General features: G+C 57.4%; 1 protein-coding gene across 4 annotated transcripts in view; it reads right to left on the bottom strand.

Moving 5' to 3' along the window:
- Window positions 1–5,853: 5,853 nt before the first annotated feature.
- Window positions 5,854–19,975, bottom strand: part of LOC100602470 (refilin-A) — a 346,040-nt gene continuing 331,918 nt past the window's right edge. For 3 of the 4 annotated variants that reach the window (XM_030821631.1, XM_030821632.1, XM_003276249.4), the window contains 2 exons: window positions 9,651–9,760; window positions 5,854–7,672 (listed from right to left, as the gene is read on the bottom strand). In XM_030821631.1, coding sequence (XP_030677491.1) covers window positions 7,339–7,672; window positions 9,651–9,724 — 408 coding nt within the window. In that variant the 5' untranslated portion in view covers window positions 9,725–9,760 and the 3' untranslated portion in view covers window positions 5,854–7,338. Of the gene's footprint in view, window positions 7,673–9,650; window positions 9,761–10,191; window positions 10,480–19,975 lie in introns of those variants that run through there. The other variant, XM_030821630.1, reaches the window with a different exon arrangement.

Raw genomic sequence — 19,975 nt, 5'->3', positions numbered from 1 at the left:
TTTCCTCTTGGCAAAGCCATGAGGTCAGCTCTGCCCCAATGGCATTCCTGGAGCCACTGTGGAGTGAGGACCCCCAGTTTGTGTCCCACTCCACCCAAGACCCACCAGACGTGTAGACAGTTGGCAGCCAGGAAGCGCCTGCCCTGCGAAAGCTGTCCTCCTGCTGGGTGGGTTCCCAGGGTGGCCCCAGCTTCCCAGGCCCCTAAAACCTTTGGGAGTGCAAAGGGGGCGGGAGGTGGGCCCTCTGCCCCTCATAGGCACAAGATAATCTGCAAAGCAGGGCATTCTCTTGTTGCTCTTCCTTCAGAAGTGCGTCTGAGTCATGCTAAGCATGGGCGTCCCAGGATCCTGGAATTCTGCCTGTCCCCATCCCTCAGCCTTCAGGCCCAGGCAGTCTGGGGTGCTGACCTCAGTTCACCCAGAAAGAGGCAGTCCCAAATCCCCAAAGAGGGCCCTCCCTGGCCCAGCTACTGGTAAGCAGGGACAAAGGGGTGGTGCCAACACAGAATCCAGCCTTGGGGGTTCTGATGGGGATTTGCCAGCAAGAATGGCCAAGGCTGGGGGTCCCTGGCCCTGTGCTGGTGTCTGACCAGCCTCACATCCAGCACTGCAGAAACCAGCCCCACAGGACTGGGGGCAATGAAAGGGAGAACCATGGTCCGCTGGAAGGAGAAATTGCCACCTTCTGCCCCGACCCTCCCAGGGGACCCAAAGCCTTCAGGGCCCAGGCTTGCCCAGGGTCCTGCCTCCCCTGGAGTGGGGACCAGGGAGGAGGGGCATCCTCAGGGGCTCTGCCCAGCCTCACTGGCTCTCGGTGTCCCACCCTGATTACTGTGTCCAGGTTAAAAATAAGCAGAAGCCTTGGGCCCATGCAGTCCTGGATTCCAGCTTGGTGAGTGCGATCTGTGTGGACTTGGGGATGCTTCGGGTGCCCTCTGGGCCTTGGTTTCTCATCTGTGCGCCGGGCTCTGATGCGTCCCCACAGGGCTGAACCTGGCACTGGGCTGTAGTTCTGAGGCCGGCAGGCAGATGGCAGTGTGGAGCCGGCAAAGGGCCCTGTCCCAGGCAGGCCTGCCCTCCACCCAGGGCACAGAGTGGCCCCTACCCAGAATCCAGGATGGGTCGGGGTGGTGGTCATGCCAGCCGCCAAGGGTTACCCACGCACATCGGTGAGGACCAATATCCCACAGCATCTCGTTCAGCCATCAGTTAGACCAGAGAGATGGGAGTGGATCACAGAGCTCAGCCCTCACGGTCATCACCACCAGCCCCCATCTCTGTGCCTCTGAATTGGTACCACTCAGCACCACAGCGTATCTTCTCTGAGGACCAGGGACTTAGACCCAACCCAGGCAGTTGTTTGCAGGTGCATGGAAAGCTCTCAGCCTCCTGCCCTCAGAGGGTCCACTCTGTCTCCCAGCTACAAGCCAGTTGGTCCTCAGCCTTCAAAGAGGTCATCCCACCTGCCCCCAAAGAAAGAGGTCATCCCATCTACCCCTAAAGAGGTCATCCGACCTACCCCCAAAGAAAGAGTTCATCCCATCTACCCCCAAAGAAAGAGGTCATCCCATCTACCCCTAAAGAAAGAGGTCATCCCATCTACCCCCAAAGAAAGAGGTCATCCCATCTACCCCCAAAGAAAGAGGTCATCCCATCTACCCCTAAAGAAAGAGGTCATCTGACCTACCCCCAAAGAAAAAGGTCATCCCACTTACCCCTAAAGAAAGAGGTCGTCCCACCTATCCCCAAAGAAAGATGTCATCCTACCTACCCCTAAAGAGGTCGTCCCACCTACCCCCAAAGAAAGACGTCATCCTACCTACCCCCAAAGAAAGAGGTCATCCCACCTACCCCCAAAGAAAGAGGTCATCCCATCTACCCCCAAAGAAAGAGGTCATCCCATCTACTCCCAAAGATGTCATCCACCCGTGTCTTGTGTGGCTTTTTCATTGCTCCATCTTTAAAATGAAGACTCATGCTGTTCCCCTGACCCCTATCTCCCTGGAAAACTCCTATACACACTTCAAAACCCAGCTGGGGCATTACTTCCTTGAAGAGCCCACTACCCTGGCCTATCTTCTCTCCCCTCTGGGTCTCTGATAACATAGTGCAATCCTTGTCTCAAACCCAACAGAGCCCTCGAGGGGCAGAGCTCTTGTCTTTCCCCTCCTGACCCTGCCTTTGGCTCTGAACCTCCCTGGCAAGTGTGTTGTGAACTGACGCTGCATCTAGTTCTCAAAAGAAAGCTAGAAAGAGCTCTCTGTAAAGGACAGTTGGTGGCAAATGTCACCATGTCTTAGGACATCGGGAAGTTGGTTAAATGCAGATTCCTGGGTCCACCTAGACAGTCTGATGCTCTAGGTCCAGGGTGGGGCCCAGGAATCTGTGTTTTCAACAAGCAGCCCAGGGGTTTCTGGTGGGGGTGGTTGGCGACCCTCACTAGGATGGCAGGGACGGTGCCCAGGGTTGGAGCTAGGCCCTCACCTGGAACCTGGCTCCTTCACTTCCATCTGATCAGGAGATCTCCAGTAAGTGCACAAAAGTCTCTGTAGAAGGAGGCCTGGCCACCAGCCCCAAGAGCGGCTGCCCAGAGAGAGGGCAGCAACAGACTGGTCCCAAAGCCCCTGGGGTTGGCTCCGGACAAGCTTTCCTGGGATGACACAGATAAACTGGAGCAGTGGCTTCCTGAAGGAGGCAGGTCTAGGGAAGGGAATAGGCTGAGAGGAGAAAACCTGTGTGGGCAAAGGCTGGGAGGTGAGGCCCAGCCAGGGACCCTCAGGAGCCCACCACCATGGGCTGGACGCGAGTCCCTGTGGGGGCCCAGGAGTGTCTGGGGTGGTGAGCTATTACTTAATAAGGTAACTTGCCGGTTTTCTGAAATCAGGGCAGTTTTGTCTCGCAAGGGTGCTGATGGATTGTGCGGGAGAATTAGACCTGGGAGCCTAGTGTGGGACCAGGATAAGGGGCTGGCAGAGTGGAGAGGCCAGGACACAGCCCCCTCGCCCTGGGGAGGGGGTCGGGGACAGACACCATGGTAGAGGGGGCAGGGGGCTTGGGGATCAGCACGATGCAAGGGCAGCGTGTCGCGGCCAGCTGCCTGGTCCTGGCCCCGTCATTCGACCCCACCATGGCTCAGTTTCCGCGTCTGTCGAATGGGGTAGTGGTATTGCTATGGGGAGTGACTGCTACCTAAAAGCTATTGGTTTTTTTTGGTTTGGTTTGTTTGTTTGTTTTTTTACATAGCCGCTGTTTGCTCACCTGTATGGGAATCAGATAGTGGCCAGAGGCAAGGGACAATGGCAGAGGTGGGGAGGGAGAAGAAGCTGCAGGTGGTCGGCAGCAGTGGCTCATTTGCAAATCTGGGGAGCTGGCGCTGATGGAAGGGTTCTCTGGCCATTCTGTCCTTGAGAGGCTAAGGAGGGCCATCAAAGAAAATTCAGTCGTTTACAGATTCTCTAGAAAGCCGAGAGGGCTCAGCGGTCTGCAAGCCACCAGCTGTCCTCACACGGACACTTCCTCTGGAGGGAGGCCGGGGGCACACGCTTCCTTCGCAGGATTCTCCTCACCCTTTGCAGGGCCATCGTGAAGATGAAACAGATTAAATACACGACATGCTCCCAGCAGAGCCAGGCACAGTGTGGGTGCTATGCAGGCCCTGGTTTTCGTTCCCATTCTGGCAAGGAAGAGATGGGACCAGTGTCGAGTTCACTGGACTTGCAGGGAAGGAGCACCGTGTGCAGGGCAAGGAAGGGGGCTGCTGAATCTCATTTTAGGTCTGGGAGGTAAAGACCTTCCGCTCATTTTGCAGATGCTTAGGGAAGTGAAGTGACCTGTTCCTTTTCCAGCAACGGAGCCCATCCTGTGCCAGTTTCCCCTCCCCGGGGCCTGGTGGGTGACAGTTGCCCCTCTGAGGACATCACCAGGGTCTTGCATGGCACATTGAATCTTGCACATCTGGTGTGCCTGGGCTGAGGGGAGATGGGGAAAGGCGCTATAGCCAGCAGCACGCGAAGGCTGGGCAGTTGAGGACAGCAGCCAGTCTCTGTTTCAGGGATGGAAGTCCCCAAGGGCTAGGATCAGACAGAACCAGTGCCTCTTTCTGCCTGTCTCCAGGTCTGCTGGGTTCCCCTAGGACAGATGAGCTGCTTCACGGGAAAAGCATGTGCACTTGGGGGCCTCAGAGCGGTTGCCCTTGCCCTCTCCTTCCGCCTTCTGCCTGGCTGGGCTTCCCTGGGCCCCTGCATGACCAGCAGGCAGGCTGGGCCTCCAGCATCATCAGTAAAGGCAAAAACCATTTGTGTGGAAGAGCCACCGCAGGAGGTGCACCAATTGCAGGCTCTCAGAGGCGGGCGTGTTCTCTGGGTTCTCCAGGAAACGGGCTGAGATGGAGTTAGGAGGGTAAGAGGTTTTGCACGGTAATGCCTGTGAAAGGGGAGTGAGGAACCGGACGGGACAGGAAGAGTCTGGCAGGCCATGAGATCTAACGGTTTCAGCTGACTCCACCTGAGCTCCAGAGCAAGACCGATCCCAGGGGAACCTCCATGTTTGTTGAATTCATTGGCACTATAATTGCACGTGTCAGAAAGCCTTATCCATTTTCCCTTCGAGATGGTGAGAGATCAAGGTTGGGATTGAAAATCAGGCTTGTGGAGTTGAATTTGCATGGATTAAGGAAGGTGCAAAGAATGCCACCCCCAGCAGGCATCTGTAGGGAATCCCATGAGTAAAGCAGGGCTCAGGTCTTGAGGTGCGCTTCTGTCCGTGTAGACCAGTGGAGGCCTCAAGATTCGTCCTCGAGTTGATGTGAACCTGTGTTGGACTCAGCCTCTCTGGCTTCCATCCCTCCTTCCCTGTTAGGGGCCGTCCTCCATCAAAGCAGGCAGCCGGTGGTTTAGAGTGTCCTGATCTTGGTTTCAGATCCTGGCTCTGCCTCCTACCAGCTGCGTCCTGCCAGCGTCGGCAAATGACTTAACCCCTCTACGCCTTACTTTCTCCTCTGTGAAGTGGAGACGCGGTCGCATCCATGTCAGCGGGTAGGGATGGCAGGCAACTTTCATATGCAATGTTTCCTACAGAGCCTGGAATCCAAGGAGTGCTCTGAATTAGCACGCATCGCATTCCCACTAGGGTTAGCTTAACCACTGCCAGACCAGGGTGTGGACCTCAAGAGGCTACCACCAGTCCTGACCATGGCAATCTTGTGACACATCCCCTTGAAAGACCTGTCCCCAGCAGTCTCTGTGGCAAAAGACACTCCCTTATCCCCTGCCTCCACCAACTCCAGAGCCTCGGAGCAAATTCTAGCCTGATTTTCCAGTCTGACTCACTGTCCCCTGGCTGCTGAGTGTCCCCTTTAACGCACTCACGATCTCCATGGAGCCCCACGGGCCTCTCCAAGGGCGAGATGGAGAGAAACAGATCGTAAGGTGCGTCCCAGCCGCCTGCTCCGCAGTGGCAGCCAAGGCTCTTCTCCAGGGATGCTGTGGGTTGAGGGGCTGGCCAGAGCGGAGGACCAGGATATGGAGCTGAAGACATGCACACCATCAAAAGTGCAGATGCCCGGGCCCGTCCAAGGAACTGCCCCCAAGATCTCAGTCCCTAGGTAGGTCCCAGGCCTCTGCATTTATTAACTAGCTCTTGGGTGAGGCTGGTGTACCCTGAGGCTGTCTACAGGGGTAGGGGCTAAGTGTTTCTTTGCTCCTTTGATCAGGGCCAAGGCTGGCTCCTTAGGGCACAAGCTCCGGAGTGGAAAAAAAGTGATGGCCACACAGGAAAAGGGGCCTGGAGACCCATCTTCCCCTTCCCCAACCCCAGCGGGAGCTGAGGGTCTCACAGACAGAAAAGGAAGTCCCATTGGGTTTGTACAGTTTATTAAGATAATCAATCAATTTCTTAAGTTATTCCTTTGTTAACCAGAAAGCATCTCTGGAGGGAAAATGCACTCTCTGCATAGATACATAAAAATATGTCAGTCATTTTGCCCCTCCTGGATGTGAATGGAATCTCCCCTCCTCACCTCTGCAGAGGGAGCTCAAGCCCCGGGGAACCTTCCCCTCCCCTTTTATGGGTTAGGGGCAACCCCCAACTGCGGGGTGCATTCAGGTCTGAGGGGGGAGGAAGGTTCAGAGGGGCATCTCCTCAGCACCCTGCCCCACTGCCGGCTTCTAGGGTGTTTGTTCAGCGGCTTGCTGGGCTGCCCCAGGCTGGGGACTCCCCCAGCTCCCCGTGCATCCTGGCTTGTTCCAGGGAGCCCTGAGCCAAGTCTTTGTCTGGCTCATGTTCCTCTCACAACATCCCACGGGCAGGGGTGAGCCTGCCGCAGGAAGGAGTAAGGTGCTGTCATTGCGGAATCGATGGCGCACAGGAACGCAGGCTGAGGGCGGCAGCCCATTCCCCTCAGTGTCTCTTTAAACTGACAGCTGAGCTCTGACTCCCTCGAGTTCAGACCCGGCCTCACACAGGTGGCAGCATTTCCGAGAGCTTCACCGCCTCCACTGGGCACTTGGTTTTGACATCAAGGGTTCTAGTCCTGGAGGCGGTGCGTGGATGGGTGTCAGCTGGGGAGGCCCTGCAGGTGAGGCTCCAAAGGCTGAGCACCAACCTTTCCATTTCGACGGGCAGTGCCCCAAATCTTCGACACCGGAGGGCACGGGACACTGGCAAGGCCATGGCTCGAAGTATTTCTAGGCCTTCCCCGCCCCTAATATAACCAACTCCAGCCCTGGCATCAGCATCCGGCCTTCGCCCAACCTCCTGGCTCAACGTCCATCAGAGGTGGCTGAGCCACAGCTCCAGACCTCTCGGTGCAACCTGCATGTGTGTGAAAAGGCTGTTTTGGAAACACCCCAGGCTAGCAGCAGGGAAGAGAGGCACCCCTCTTCCCTCACACACGGCCTTGGCCACCAGCCTGGGACACATGGGGTGGCAGGGCTCTCAGAGAGTGGCAGCTGTGCCCACCGGCTGAGGCTGGGATGCCTCTGTCCTCGCACTGCTTGGGGCTGTTCTCTGGTCAGGGGCCCGCTATGGACCCATTCTTCTCCCCTGACCCTGGAGGTGGCCACCACCTAACAGTGCGTGCCCCTACTGCCTTGCCAGCTTAAGTGCTAAAAAAAATAGATGCTTTTATTGAGTCCTTGACACCAAAACAAGGAGACCATCACCTAGCCTGTAGGTCAGGGCAGGCAGCTGGGAGCCGCCTCCTTCCACACGGGTCCTTGGGCTGGCAGCCTCCCTTCCTGCCTCCTGCCCGAGTGCCAGGCCAAGCTCATTGTGTCCATCCTCCCGGCTCCTCCCCAGGGCTCCCGGCTCCTCCAGCACCCCAGGCCGGCCCCAGCCCCGTCAGAGCGTGGCAGGGCCCAGGAGGCTGGGGGCGGGGTCCTGGCACAGCTGCAGCTGCACGCTGGCAGTGAACCAGCAGCTGGGCCGGCCCAGACTGCAGTGCAGGGTGGTCCGGAAAGTGCTCCTGGCATGCTTGGGGAAGATGATGGTGGTGCTGCGGAAGTGCAGGGCGCGCGGGCGTGGCTCCAGGGTCAGCTGGCTGCGGTAGTTGCGCCACGTGCAGTTGGGCGCCGCCACGATGGTCTCGCTGTAGGCTGTGACGGTGGGCACGGGCGCATAGAAGACCTTGTCCTGGAAATGCTTCTCCGAGGCGTACTTGACCTCAGAGTTGCAGCTGGAAAGGGCAGGAGGGAAGCAGAGTGAGCCCAGGATGGGGGGCAGCCCGATTCCCTGCCCACAGCATGGACACAAAAGGGCCCTGGGCAGATGCTCTGAAGCCTAACGGGTGTGGGCTGCTCTGAAATGTCAAGGTCAAGAAGGTCAAAGAAGGACTGAGGGACTGTCTTGGCTTCACAGAGACTAAAGAGGCGAGACAGCTAAACGCAGTGAAGGACCTCAACTGGATCCTGAACTGTGGAGAAAAGTGAGCCAGGAAAGGACCTGATCGGGACGATGGGTGAAACTGAGCCGTGTCGTGTGGGTTAGGTGCTGGCGTCACCGTGCACACTTCCCTGACGTTGACAACTATGCTGCTGTCATGGAAGAGGATGTCCCTGTTCTTAAGAGACACACTGAAGTATCTGGGGGCTAAAGGGCAGGATGTCACCAATTTCCTCTCAAATAGGGCAAGATATAAACAACCAGTGAACCTGTTTGAGAGGCACATGCAACCTTTAAAAAAGTTTGAAATTGTATCAAAATACGTTTTCCAAAAAGTCCCTTCAACACCCCTGGAGGAGTGGCCGACTAGTATCCCCCAGTTCCACGTCCAGAGCGTTAGGAAATCAAACTGGAAGCTCTGGGAGGAAGAGAATCCTCCCCATCTCACTCCCCACGGAATCCCCAGAGGTGATCACAAAAGACTTGTGAAGGGATCAGAGGTCCCGAGGGTCAAGGCATCCGTCCTCCACCCTTGCTGGCCTTCTGGTGATCTAATTTTGGCTTTTGCATTTTAAAAACTAGATGATGAAGGCTGTTTGGGGGTTGAAAAATAACTTAGAAGTGGACCCATTTGTCTCCTGGGACCATTGCCTGGCTGGCGGGGACCATTGCCTGGCTGGCGGGGGCAGCAGGCCGTAGGTCTCAGACGCTTGGCTGGCCCCACTCGACAGGGACGAGCGGATGAAAAGAGCCCCACAGATATGTGGGCAAGACTCACGGATCCCACACTCCATCCTTGAGAAGCCTGAGCCCCAGCAGCTTCAGAGGAGGGCAAATCGATGTGGGATGTTCCCAAGCAGGGGCACCTTAATTCAATTCGGATGCCACCTAAGATGTTATATGCATGGGAGGGCACCCAATGTACTTACAGTGCAATAGCTCATAGGTGGCCTCAAGAACCTACATTACAGTCACAAAGAACATGGAGCAGCTCAGTGTCCCCCTAATACTTGGACAACAGAGTGGAAAGCAGTCCTGAGTTGCCTAAATGGTTAGGTTGTGAATACCTAACAATCTGCCAGGGGCTGGGTGCGGTGACTCACACCTGTAATCCCAGCATTCTAGCAGGCTGAGGCAGGAGGATCACTTGAGCCCAGGAGCTGGAGACCAGTCTGGGCAACATAGTGAGACCCCATCTCTGCAAAAAATACAAAAATTAGCTGGGCATGGGGGTGCACACCTGTAGTCTCAGCTGCTCGGGAGGCTGAGGTAGGAGGACTGCTTAAGCCCAGGAAGTTGAGGCTGCAGTGAGCCATGATCCCACCACTGCACTTCAGCCTGGGTGACACAGTGAGATCCCGTCAAAAAAAAAAAAAAAAAAAATCTGGCAGGAGAAGGGAAGGAGAGTTAGGGTGCACAAGTGGTTATGTTTATAATTTCCCATTTTTTCTGAGAGGTTGGATTTAAAATAAAAGCCTGTTGGAGGAGAAGGTAAATGGTGAAATGGGACATGGCTGAATAGGCCTGGGGTGGGGGCACGGGGTGGATACAGAGGGTCCCTTGGTGTCAGAGTCTTTTAAAATCAGTTTTGTCTGTGGCTAAGATACGGCCATCCTCCCCAGGGGGCAGCATCCAGAGGGGCTGCCTCGAGGGTCGGGAGCCTCCTGAGCCCCCAGCTTGGCCTAGTCCCCACCCCCATCCCACAAGAGAGTCAGGACCAGCACCCAACCCCCCGCCCCCTCCTCCCGCACAGAGCCGGGCGGCCCACTCACCGGATCTCATGCGTGGGTTCCGGGTTCACCTTGATGCTCTCCCCAAAGAACACTGGCAGCATCCGGGGCCTCATCTCCGACGCCGGGGGATTTGGGAGTTGGGAGGGGGGCTGTGGGGAGAGCCAGGAACGCGGGGTTATGCAGCCCCTTGTCGCAGTGGTCTCAGCTCCCTGCTGGGTACACAGGACCACCTGACACCCTCTGGCCCTGGCTTGGTCTGGAAGCTGCTTTGTGGGGCCCATCAGGAAGCCCACCCCAGCCCCCCTCCGTGGGATCCAGGCATTCAGGGGTCTGCCCAGCTCTCCACCACCAGCCTGCCCCCCAGCTCCCAGTTCCCAACAAGGGGTGTGGTCATGGCCTCTCACCGCAACCTCCAGGCCACGCCCACCCCGGAGCCCGGCTCAGAGCCCTGGAGAACTGGGATCCCTCTGTGCTCTTTGCGGGGCTGAAACCACACTCGGCCTGGAGAAAGGGTTCTCAGCCCTTCTTGGTGCCACCCAAGGCTCGGGTAACCTCCAGAGGGGTAGAGACCCCACCACACCTGTGTCTGTGGCACACCTGCCAGGGAGGAACACACAGGTGGGAGCTGGCCAGGCCTGTAGAGGGGCACAGGAAGCTGATCAGAATGGCAGATGTCTGCAGGAGGGCAGGGTGGGCCTACCCAGCATCCACATCTTCTAGAAATGGCACCACATCTCCTGAGGACAAGGACTGGATTGGACATGGGCGTGTAACCCACACTGGGCCAATGAAAGCCCTACCCAGGTTCTCCTCCAGAGCTGTGGAGACAGCCCCCGCTGTGGGAGCTAAGAATGTAGGGGGGTTGGAAACCAGTGGAAATGGAGCTACGCTGAGGAGAGCAGGAGTCAAAGATGTGAAAGATCGAGTCTTTCCAACATTGTTCAAATGCCTGGATCAAGCCACACCTGAAACTGTCCCTCAGTTGTGAGCACCAGCAAATCCATTTTGAGGCTTCAGACCATTTGAGCTGCCTTTCTGTTGCTTGCAGCTGGAAGAGTCTTGGCAAGGTGGGGAAAGAGAGTTCTATGGGAACAGAAGCCATCCACAGCCCCTTCAGAAAGAGCCCCTTCAGACAGACACAAAGCACTCTCTGTTCCCCTCCCAAATCCACCCCACAGCTCCACGCTGGGAAGTTCTTTCTCTGGTCTGTTTTAAAGTCTGTCCCCAAATTCCACTCCCTGTGGAAGCAAAGACCATCACAGACATGCCCCTGCCCAGTGCTCCTCACAGGAAGTGCCTAAGGACCCCCACCCCATCCTGCTCCTCACAGAAAGCCGCCTAAGGACCCCCACCCCATCCTACAGTCCACCTCCAGACTCAGCCTCACAGGCCTTTCCCTCTTCCACCAACCCAGGAAAACCCCGTCCATCTGTACTTGGGGGTCCTTCAGGGCCAGCCCAGCAAAGTGAGCATCTTGAAGTAGAGATTTCACTCAGGGCAGGGCCAGGAGGCTCTGGTTCTAAAGCCTTTTTTTTTTTTCTTTTTAGACAGGGTCTCTCTCTGTCACCCAGGCTAGAGTGCAGTGGTGCAATCATGGCTCACTGCAGCCTCGAACTCCTGGGTTCAAGCAATCCTTCCACCCCAGCCTCCCACATAGCTGGCACTACAGGTGCATGCCACCACGCCCCAGCCAATTTAAAAAACAATTTTTGCAGAGACAGGATCTCACTCTGTTGCCCAGGCTGATCTCAAATTCCTGGGCTCAGGTGATCCTCCTACCTTGGCCTCCCAAAGAGCTGGAACTGCAGGCATGAGCCACCGCGCCTGGCCCCTAAAGCCTTTTAAGGCAGCCCTAGATGTTCTCCTTGAGGTGTTGCTGCAATACTCAAGTCACGGCCAACCCGTGAGGAGCACATAGTGAGAGCCAGAAAGAGGCCCTTGCTCTTCGATGCCATTGAGATTGGGGATGTTTGTTACGAGGCATCCCCCCGCCTGACTAGCCTATGCTGGGATAGCAGGGGGCCTGGCAAGGCCACTCCCTAGGGCCTCTGCTGGAACTACACGTGCCTGCACCAAGGGCTCAGGGAGGTGAAGGGCAGGGCTTTAAATAACCCGCCTATTTTCCAGATAGCTTGTTCATCACCGAGGTTATGAATAATAGACCCGGAGCGTATGAATAGCACAGCTTTGGAGAAAGCATGAGTGCAGATGCGAAGAGATGCTCGCGGCCACGGCAGAACGTCTTTCATTCGGCTCACCCACTGCACACCTACTGTGTGCTGGCACTGCGCTCTCTACTGTTGCTACAGTGGTAAACAGAGAGGGTCTCCTCGCCTCATCGGAGCTTGCTGCCTGAATCCCCCACTACTCTCACCAATGTCCCACCAGTGGACTAAGATTCCAACTGTCGGAGGGCTGTGATCATCAGGGTGATGAGGGCACAAGAAGGGTTTGACCACCAGGTAATCAGGGAGGGCTTCCCTGTGCAGTGCCACTCGGGATGTGATTGAGGGGTGAAGCAGAGTCCACTGTGGCCCCAGGGCCCACAAGTCCTGGAGTGCCCCCATTGGGCGCCAGGGCCATACAGCCACCAACAGCACCCAGGACACCCGCACGCCCTCAGCCCTGCCTCCCCCTGGCATGCAGGCCATGCCCTGGGACCCTGTTCTAGGGCTTCTAATACAGAGGCCACTAGCTGCATGGGGCTATTCAACTTAAATTCATTACAATTCAGTAGGTTGAAAAACGCCATTCCTCATTCACACCCACCACACGCTGGCAGCTGTCCCACTGGCCGGGGCAGATCCAAAACACGCTCACTGTCACAGCAAGCACCCTGCACAGGCCGCCCTGGCGGGATGCAGGTTGTGGGTGAGGTTCCAGCCGGCAGGCCAGCCCCCGCCCCAAATGACCACTGCATGCTGTGTGCAGAGGCCCTCAAAGAAGAGGCCCCAAGATGTCCCCATCAATGGCTTTGCTCCCCCCAGAGCCACTCAGGCTGCTGTCTGGGCAGGTCCTGGGTTTGCCCCTGGCTCTGTCTGCCTGTGTCAAAATGGGGAGGGATGAAGGTGCCTGGAGTGGAGGCAGGGACCCAAGGGAGGTGAGTCTGGTCTGAAACCTGCAGACCCTCTCCCTGGGAGGTGGGGCATGGCCCAGTGTGACCAAGACGAGATGGACCCACAGAGGTCCTTGAGAGAAGCAGTGAGGGTCAAGGCATGGACACCAAAAATGCAGCCAGAGGTGGCTTTCCAAGGACAAGGGCAGTGTGGGTAGAACAGGGTCCTCCCCCAAAGCCCATGTCCGCGCAGACCCTGTGGACAGGATCTTATCTGGAATAGGACCTTTGCAGGTGGAATTGAGGCTCCTGAGATGAGGTCATCTCAGAGGAGGGTGGGCCCTAAAGCCAATGACTCGTGTCCCTACAAGAAGAGTAGACACAGGCCAGAGGCGGTGGCTTACGCCTGTAATCTTAGCACTTTGGGAGGCCGAGGTGGGTGGGTCACTTGAGGTCAGGAGTTTGAGACTAGCCTGGCCAACATGGTGAAACCCCGTCTCTACTAAAAATACAAAAATTAGCCAGGCGTGGTGGCGCACACCTGTAATCCCAGCTACTAGGGAGGCTGAGGCAGGAGAATCACTCAAACCCAGGAGGCAGAGGTCGCTGTGAGCCGAGATCGCACCACTGCACTCCAGCCTGGGCAACAGAGTGAGACTCTGTCTCAAAAAAAAAAAAAAAAAAAAAGAGTGGACACAGATGCACAGAGACGATGTGGAGGCAGGGATGGCAGGGGCACAGCCATAAGCCAAGGAGCATCTGGAGCCACCAGAAGCCAGAGAGGCAGGAAGGAGCCTCCCCTGGGGCCCTCTGAGGCAGTGTGGCCCTGTCCACAACTCGATTGGAACTCTGGCCTCCAGAACTGTGCGACAATAGAGTTCTATTGTCTCAAACCACCCAGTTTATGGCAGTTTTTTTTTTTTTTACAGCGGCTCTAGGAAGATCTCACAAAAAGGCCACATGCTAAAAATCAAGACAGGACCGAACCCTGGGGCCTGCACCTCCCAGCCCTCCATGAAGGCACCGGGGCTGGCTGAGACCACCCATGGGTCCCCAGCCTGGCCTCCTCCCATCTTGGTCAGGGACTGGGGATGGGAAGTCTTGTGAAACCAGTTTATCAGGGGAGTCCTCCCAGGGGAATGGAAGAGAGGGGCTAAGCAGGTGTCAGCCAGGCAAGGTGGGGGCAGAGTTGTGACCAGCCTGGCCCCGTCACACCAGGGGTGCAGGAATGTGACTGCCCCAGCACTGGTCCCAGCTGGGAGAGTGGGCTGCTGGCCACTGGCTGCCCCACTTGTGGGGGTGGGAGTCACCTGGGGGAAGAAGCTCCCTTCCCCCCAAAGACAGCTCTCTAGGAAAGGGGACAGCTGCAAGCTGTGGGCAGCCGGGGTTCACGGCCACTGGGGACTGAGGCAGTGGGGCACTGTGCACAGCAGCCATGACACCTCGCTGACCCCCATCACTGGGACACGGCACTTAGTGGGTTTTGCTTACGCATTTATTTCTAGGTTTGCGGCCCTCTCCCTGCTCTCTGGCCCTACCCAGATCACGATGCCCCCGCGGATGGGGAGGCACGGTCTCCATCCCCTACACCCCAGTGTCTAGTGCGTGGTGATGCTCAGTGCTTTGTTCTTGGCTGAAGAGGGGATAGCTGGCTCCCACGGGGGACAGCAGGCGGTGGGGACCCTATTCCTCCAGGCTGGTGCTCATGCCTGGGCCGCAGAAGGCCAAGCCTGCAACCATGGTGACCACAAGCACACCGGCCTCGGGCAGAGGGAGTGGAGGGCGGACATTGGGCTGGGTGGGAACTGTGAACTCAGAGCCAAGTCCTGCCGGGACCTGGCTTGATATCTCCTACATCTGTCCCCCTCCCCGCCGCCCCCATACCTGCCTGGACAATGAGGATGGAGAGCTTTTTGCGCTCTCACTGTGCCGGGCACCATTCTGGGCACTCGCCACATATCCTTACTCACCTGATCCTTATAAAAAGCCCAGCATGCAGCTGCTGGCAGCACCCCCATTTTCCAGATGTGGAAACCGAGGCCCCGAGTGGCTAAGCCATTTGCGCAAGGCCACACAGCTGGAAGAGGCAGATCAGGGCTGGAACGCTGGTGGTGCGGCTCCAGGGCCCAGGCCCTCACCCTCGCTCCTCCACTGCCTTGCATGCCCAGGGGCCTGTCTCATCACTGCCCCCTCAGCTCCAGGCTCCCCCAACACAGGCTCAAGGCTTCCCACTCGGGCCTCTGCCCCTTTCCCTCTCGGCCCCTTGTCTGTGACTCTAGGCTGCCTCTGTGCTCCTGCTGCTCCCTGCTGCACTGGCTCCTTCTCTCTTGGGCTGGTGAGAGCCAACTCAGTGTCCGCTCCAAGTCTTAGGGGCATCCTCTGTGGGGACACGGGAGCACCCATCTACTGGCCTCCATCGCAATAACCCCTTTGCATGTCTGTCACCCCCAGAGAAGCAGCTCCCTAAGGCTGGAGTCCTTATCACCTCAGCCCAGGGCCTGGCACCTCTCCGCCCCTGCACTATGGGGAGGGGAGACCCCACACCTGCAAAGCAGCCCCTGCCCCAACCCAGAGAGCCCCTGGTATGGGCCCACGCCTGTCTTCAAGTCTGGCAGCAGCCTGTGGACAAACCACCAGCAGCCCCATCCCTGCTAATCAAGGTCACCCCAGAACAAGGGCTGAGGACCACACGGAGAGGATCGAGGACTGGAGAAGCAGGAGGTTCCTCAAAGCCCCCAGCAGCTGGCCTTGAGGTGGCCCCATCTCTTCCTGGCATTGACATGGAGTGAGTGGCCCAAAAGAGAGGCAGCTGCTCCCTTCCTGGGTGTGGCATGCTGAACAATGGCCCCCAAAGCTGTCCACACCTTAATCCCCAGGACCTGGGAATATCTGCAGAAGGGACTTTGCAGATGTGATTACGGATTCTGAGATGGGATATGGTCCTGGGTCATCCAGGTGGGCCCGATGTCATCACAGCGTTCCAGGGGGTCAGAGGCAGAGAGAGGCCGGAAGATGCTGCACTGCTGGCTTTGATGAGGAGGAAGGGGCCGCAAGCCAAGGAGCATGGGCCCCTCTAGGAGCCAGAACAGGCACAGGAACGGACTCTTTCTGAGCCTCCAGAAGGAACCAGCCCTGCCGACTATTTGATTCTGGGACTCCTGACCTCCAGAGCTGGAATATGATAACAAATTCGTGCAGTTTGAAGCCACTCTGTGTTTGGTAATTGGCTGCAGCAGCCATAAGAGACTACTAAGCTGCGTGACTTAGGCCAATGACTTCCCGTCTCTGGGCCACCACAGCCTCCGCATCTCTGAAGTGGGGCGATAGGAGGACCCGCCTCCCAGGCTTCGGTGCGGCTGAGTCAGAGCCGGCAGCCACGTGGAACAGCACCCAGCCCAGGGGTGGCACTGGGTGCCAGTGGGCCCGCAGGGGGGATCCTCCTTTCCCATGAAGGTCTGGGGTGGAGGCGCCTCCCTGGACAGAGGTATAGCTCACACCCTTCTAACCTAAAACAACACTTCTCCTTACTTTCAGAAGCAAGCAAGCATCATTTCAGGACAGTCACTTCACAAAAACAAGGCAGTGACAAGACTGGCCCATCATCATCTTCTATGGCTCACCGTTCAGCCAACACTGGCCCCAGCTGCAAGACTCTATATGACTCCCTGTTTCTAGAAATAATACACACTCCCCAAAAGACGTTATCTGAAGCTCGGCATTTTCCCAAGTGCATGCAGGTGTTTGTTTGCTGAGCACCTACTGTGTGCTGGGCCCGGTGGGAGTGAGATGAGGCACAGGAACCCCCAGGACTCTTCTCCCGCAAGAGGGGGTGACGTGCAGCCACAGGGGAGGAGAGAGAACGACACCATGTGGAAGGGGACATAAACACGGGCACTAAGGTTTGGGAGGTGTTTCTTCTGTCCAGACAGGTGGAAGGGCTGGAGCGAGAGAGAGGCAGCCTGCTGCTGGCGTTACCCACCCACGTGCTGCCAAGAAAGGCTAACTCCTCACCCATCGAGCAGGGAGGGCTTATTTCAGAGGCAAAGCCTTTGTGCTGTGGCAGAGCCCCCGCCCCAGCATCTCTCTTGGGTCCACCCAGAATGAAGACACTGCCAAACCCTCCGGATACCGCCACACCTGGAGCGTGGGCGCCGACAAAGGCAGCCCCCTTCCGCCGGGTCCCGCTCCCCACCTGGCTGCCAGCAGCGGACGAGGCCTAATTCACAGGCCTGCCCTGGAAGCCAGAGCTCCGGGCACCATTTGCCAAAGGGTCCCGCTGAAAAAACACCTAAAATCCACCCAAGCTGGAAGCGCTGCGCAGGAGACAGCAGAAGCCGTGAAAGCCCAGACCGATACGGGCTGGCGTCCGGCAGGCCTGGGCGGTGAGACGGCTCGGGAAGTCCCCGCCAAGGCCCAGGACACTCCCGCGGAGCTGCAGGGCCAGACACCAAGGGAAGATGGTGGCAGCCACCAGTTCATCCTGAGGCTCGGAGCTTCGGCTTTCTGGCTGCAGGGCTATTTGAACATCGAACGGTCGTGGCGCCCCGCGGACTCCAGCCAGCCTGGGGAGTGGGCAAGGGAAGTGCCTCTCGCGTCCAAGAAGGCAGGCTGCGGCCCTGAAATCCGACTTTTCAGCCACGCGGGAGCGAGATACTCCCGAAGACTGGGTCACACAGTCCCACGGGGGCTGGCAGGGCAGGGGAGGGCCAGGGAAGGGGTCCAGCACACGCACACGGGGACCTGTCATTGCTCACCTGCCCTGGCCATGCGGCCACCTTGAGCACAGGAAGCCCCCAGACAGGCACGCTCCCCACCCCCACCGCCAGCCGTCTGTCAGGCTGCAGCGCCCTCCCACAGGCCTGGGCTCCTGTTCTGGTCTAGACAGAATCCGGTGAGATACCCTTGACTGCCCTCAGTTTGCTCATCTGTGAAACGAGGCTGTGCCGTCGGGGTGGGGGACCATCGGGGATGCCCAAGACACAGGCTGGCGGTTTCCTGGGGGGCTCAGCATCCGCCTCGAGGCTCTGGGATGTCGGGACAGGGGAGAACGAGTGTGTCTCAGGCAGACAGGAGGGTCACCCAGATGCCATGCTTCCCTCCCCCCGGGAGGGACGACAGAGCTGGCCCAGGCCCAGGTTCCCAGCTCCTTCCAGGGTCCGGGGCAAGCCTGCTGTAGCCTGGAGAGGCTGGGCTTACTCCCAGGCTCCTGGGCAGCAGGACGGTGTGGGGGGCAGGACAGGCCCTGGAGGGTGTTGGGTCCTGTGGACACTTGCCAAGGGCCCACCAGGCCGCACCCGCTCCCCCCAGGAGCCTTCCCCGGGAGCTGCTGGAGCGGGGATGAACACTCGCTGGCTGGAAGTCAAAGTACACAGGGGCTCTTCAGAGCTCCCCACCTTCCTGGCTGCTGCACAGGCCACAGCCCACAGGCCGGCGAGGAAAGATAGCCGCTCTGTTGTCGAGAGCTCAGTGCCTCACAGTGACGGCCTGCCAGACCTGGAGTCTGGGCCTGGCTGGGCAGGGACTCACAGGGAGGCACAGCCTGGGCAACACAGGGCCATCCACAGAGACTATGGCCCAGTTCACTGAACCATGAGCTTTCACACAGGAGCCAACTAGCTCCATCCATCCATCCATCCATCCATCCATCCATCCATCCACCCACCCATCCATCCATCCACCCATCCATCCATTCACCCATTCTTCTATCCATCCATCCATCCATCCATCCACCCATCCATCCATCCACCCATCCATCCACCCTTCTGCCCATCCGTCCATCCTTCTGTTTGCCCATCCATCCATCCATCCATCCATCCACCCATTCTTCTATCCATCCATCCATCCATCCATCCACCATCCATCCATCCATCCATCCTTCTGCCCATCCATCCATCCTCTGTCTATTTGCCCATCCATCCATCCATCCATCCATTCACCCATTCTTCTATCCATCCATCCATCCACCATCCATCCATCCATCCATCCATCCATCCATTCATCCATCCATTCTTCTGTCCATCCATCCATCCATCCATCCATCCATTCTTCTGTCCATCCATCCATCCATCCACCACACACCCACCCATCCATCTATCCATCCATCCATCCATCCATCCATCCATCCATCCATCCTTCCCAACCCCAGCACTACCTCCCTAGCTCCCTTCCCTCTCCTCTCTCATTCTCAGTTTCACCATCACAGACAAGAAGCAGACATGAGAAAATCCAAGCGTCCCAAGGGTCCCAGCCAAAGTCCAAAGGGATGGCTGAGACCACAGGTGGCCTCCAAGAGCTGGGCCCCCGGGGGAGTTCTCAGGGATGGCTTCTCTTGGAATGTGGGTCTAGGGATCCAGCACGTCTTCCTTAGGGAAGCTCTCACGTATGCTCTTCAGAAATCCACCCATTGCATAAACGGACTGGGAGAGGCTGGGTGGAGGGAGGGAGCCCTGAAGGTGACAGAGCCCAGGGCACCAGCTGTGGGTGCAGTCCAGGGCCAGAAGCCCCGTCTCTGCATCTGGGAGGCGGCAACAGCTCAGATCTGTCACCACCTGCCATTGCCCCATAACGGGCTGAGTCCTTTGCCTGCCACAGGGGGGCTGTTCATTTGAACATGCACCCCAGAGAACACAATGTACGATCCCAAATGCCACTTTCGGCCTCCCTGAGTGCAGTAAGATGGCACGGGGCTACTTCTCCACACTGTCCATATTCACTTAGGGAGCTAGGTCTACCTCAAAGCCATCCTCACTCCTCCATGATGCCAACCCCTAAATGCCCACAGCTGTGCCAGTCAGGGCAGGGAGGAGAAGAAGGGCGATGGGTTTTTGCTCAATCTGTGGTGACAGTCCAGGCCCTGAGAGCTCAAAGGCAGCAGAGACAGCGTCTGTCCTGCTCAGCTGTGTCCCTCACCCACCCAGCTTTAAACATCTGTGGGCTGACAAGTGCCCATCAATCAAAGAGTGGATAAAGAAACTGTGGTATATATACGCCATGGAATACTACTCAGCCGTAAAAAGGAATGAAATCATGGCATTTGCAGCAACCTGGACGGAATTGGAGACCATTATTCTAAGCGAAGTAACTCAGGAATGGAAAACCAAATACTATATTTCTCGCTTGTAAGTGGGAGCTCAGCTATGAGGATGCAAAGGCATAAGAATGATACAATGGACTTTGGGGACTCAAGGGAAAGGGTGGGAAGAGGATGAGGGATAAAAGATGACAAATTGGGTTCAGTGTATACTGCTTGGGTGGTGGGTGCACCACAATCTCACAGATCACCACTAAAGAGCTTCCTCATGTCACCAAA

The sequence above is a fragment of the Nomascus leucogenys genome, chromosome 10 (assembly GCF_006542625.1).
Source record: "Nomascus leucogenys isolate Asia chromosome 10, Asia_NLE_v1, whole genome shotgun sequence".
In the NCBI taxonomy this organism is placed as follows: domain Eukaryota; kingdom Metazoa; phylum Chordata; class Mammalia; order Primates; family Hylobatidae; genus Nomascus; species Nomascus leucogenys.
The sequence above is the reverse complement of the archived record's forward strand: the minus strand, read 5'-3'. Positions and strand labels throughout refer to the sequence as shown.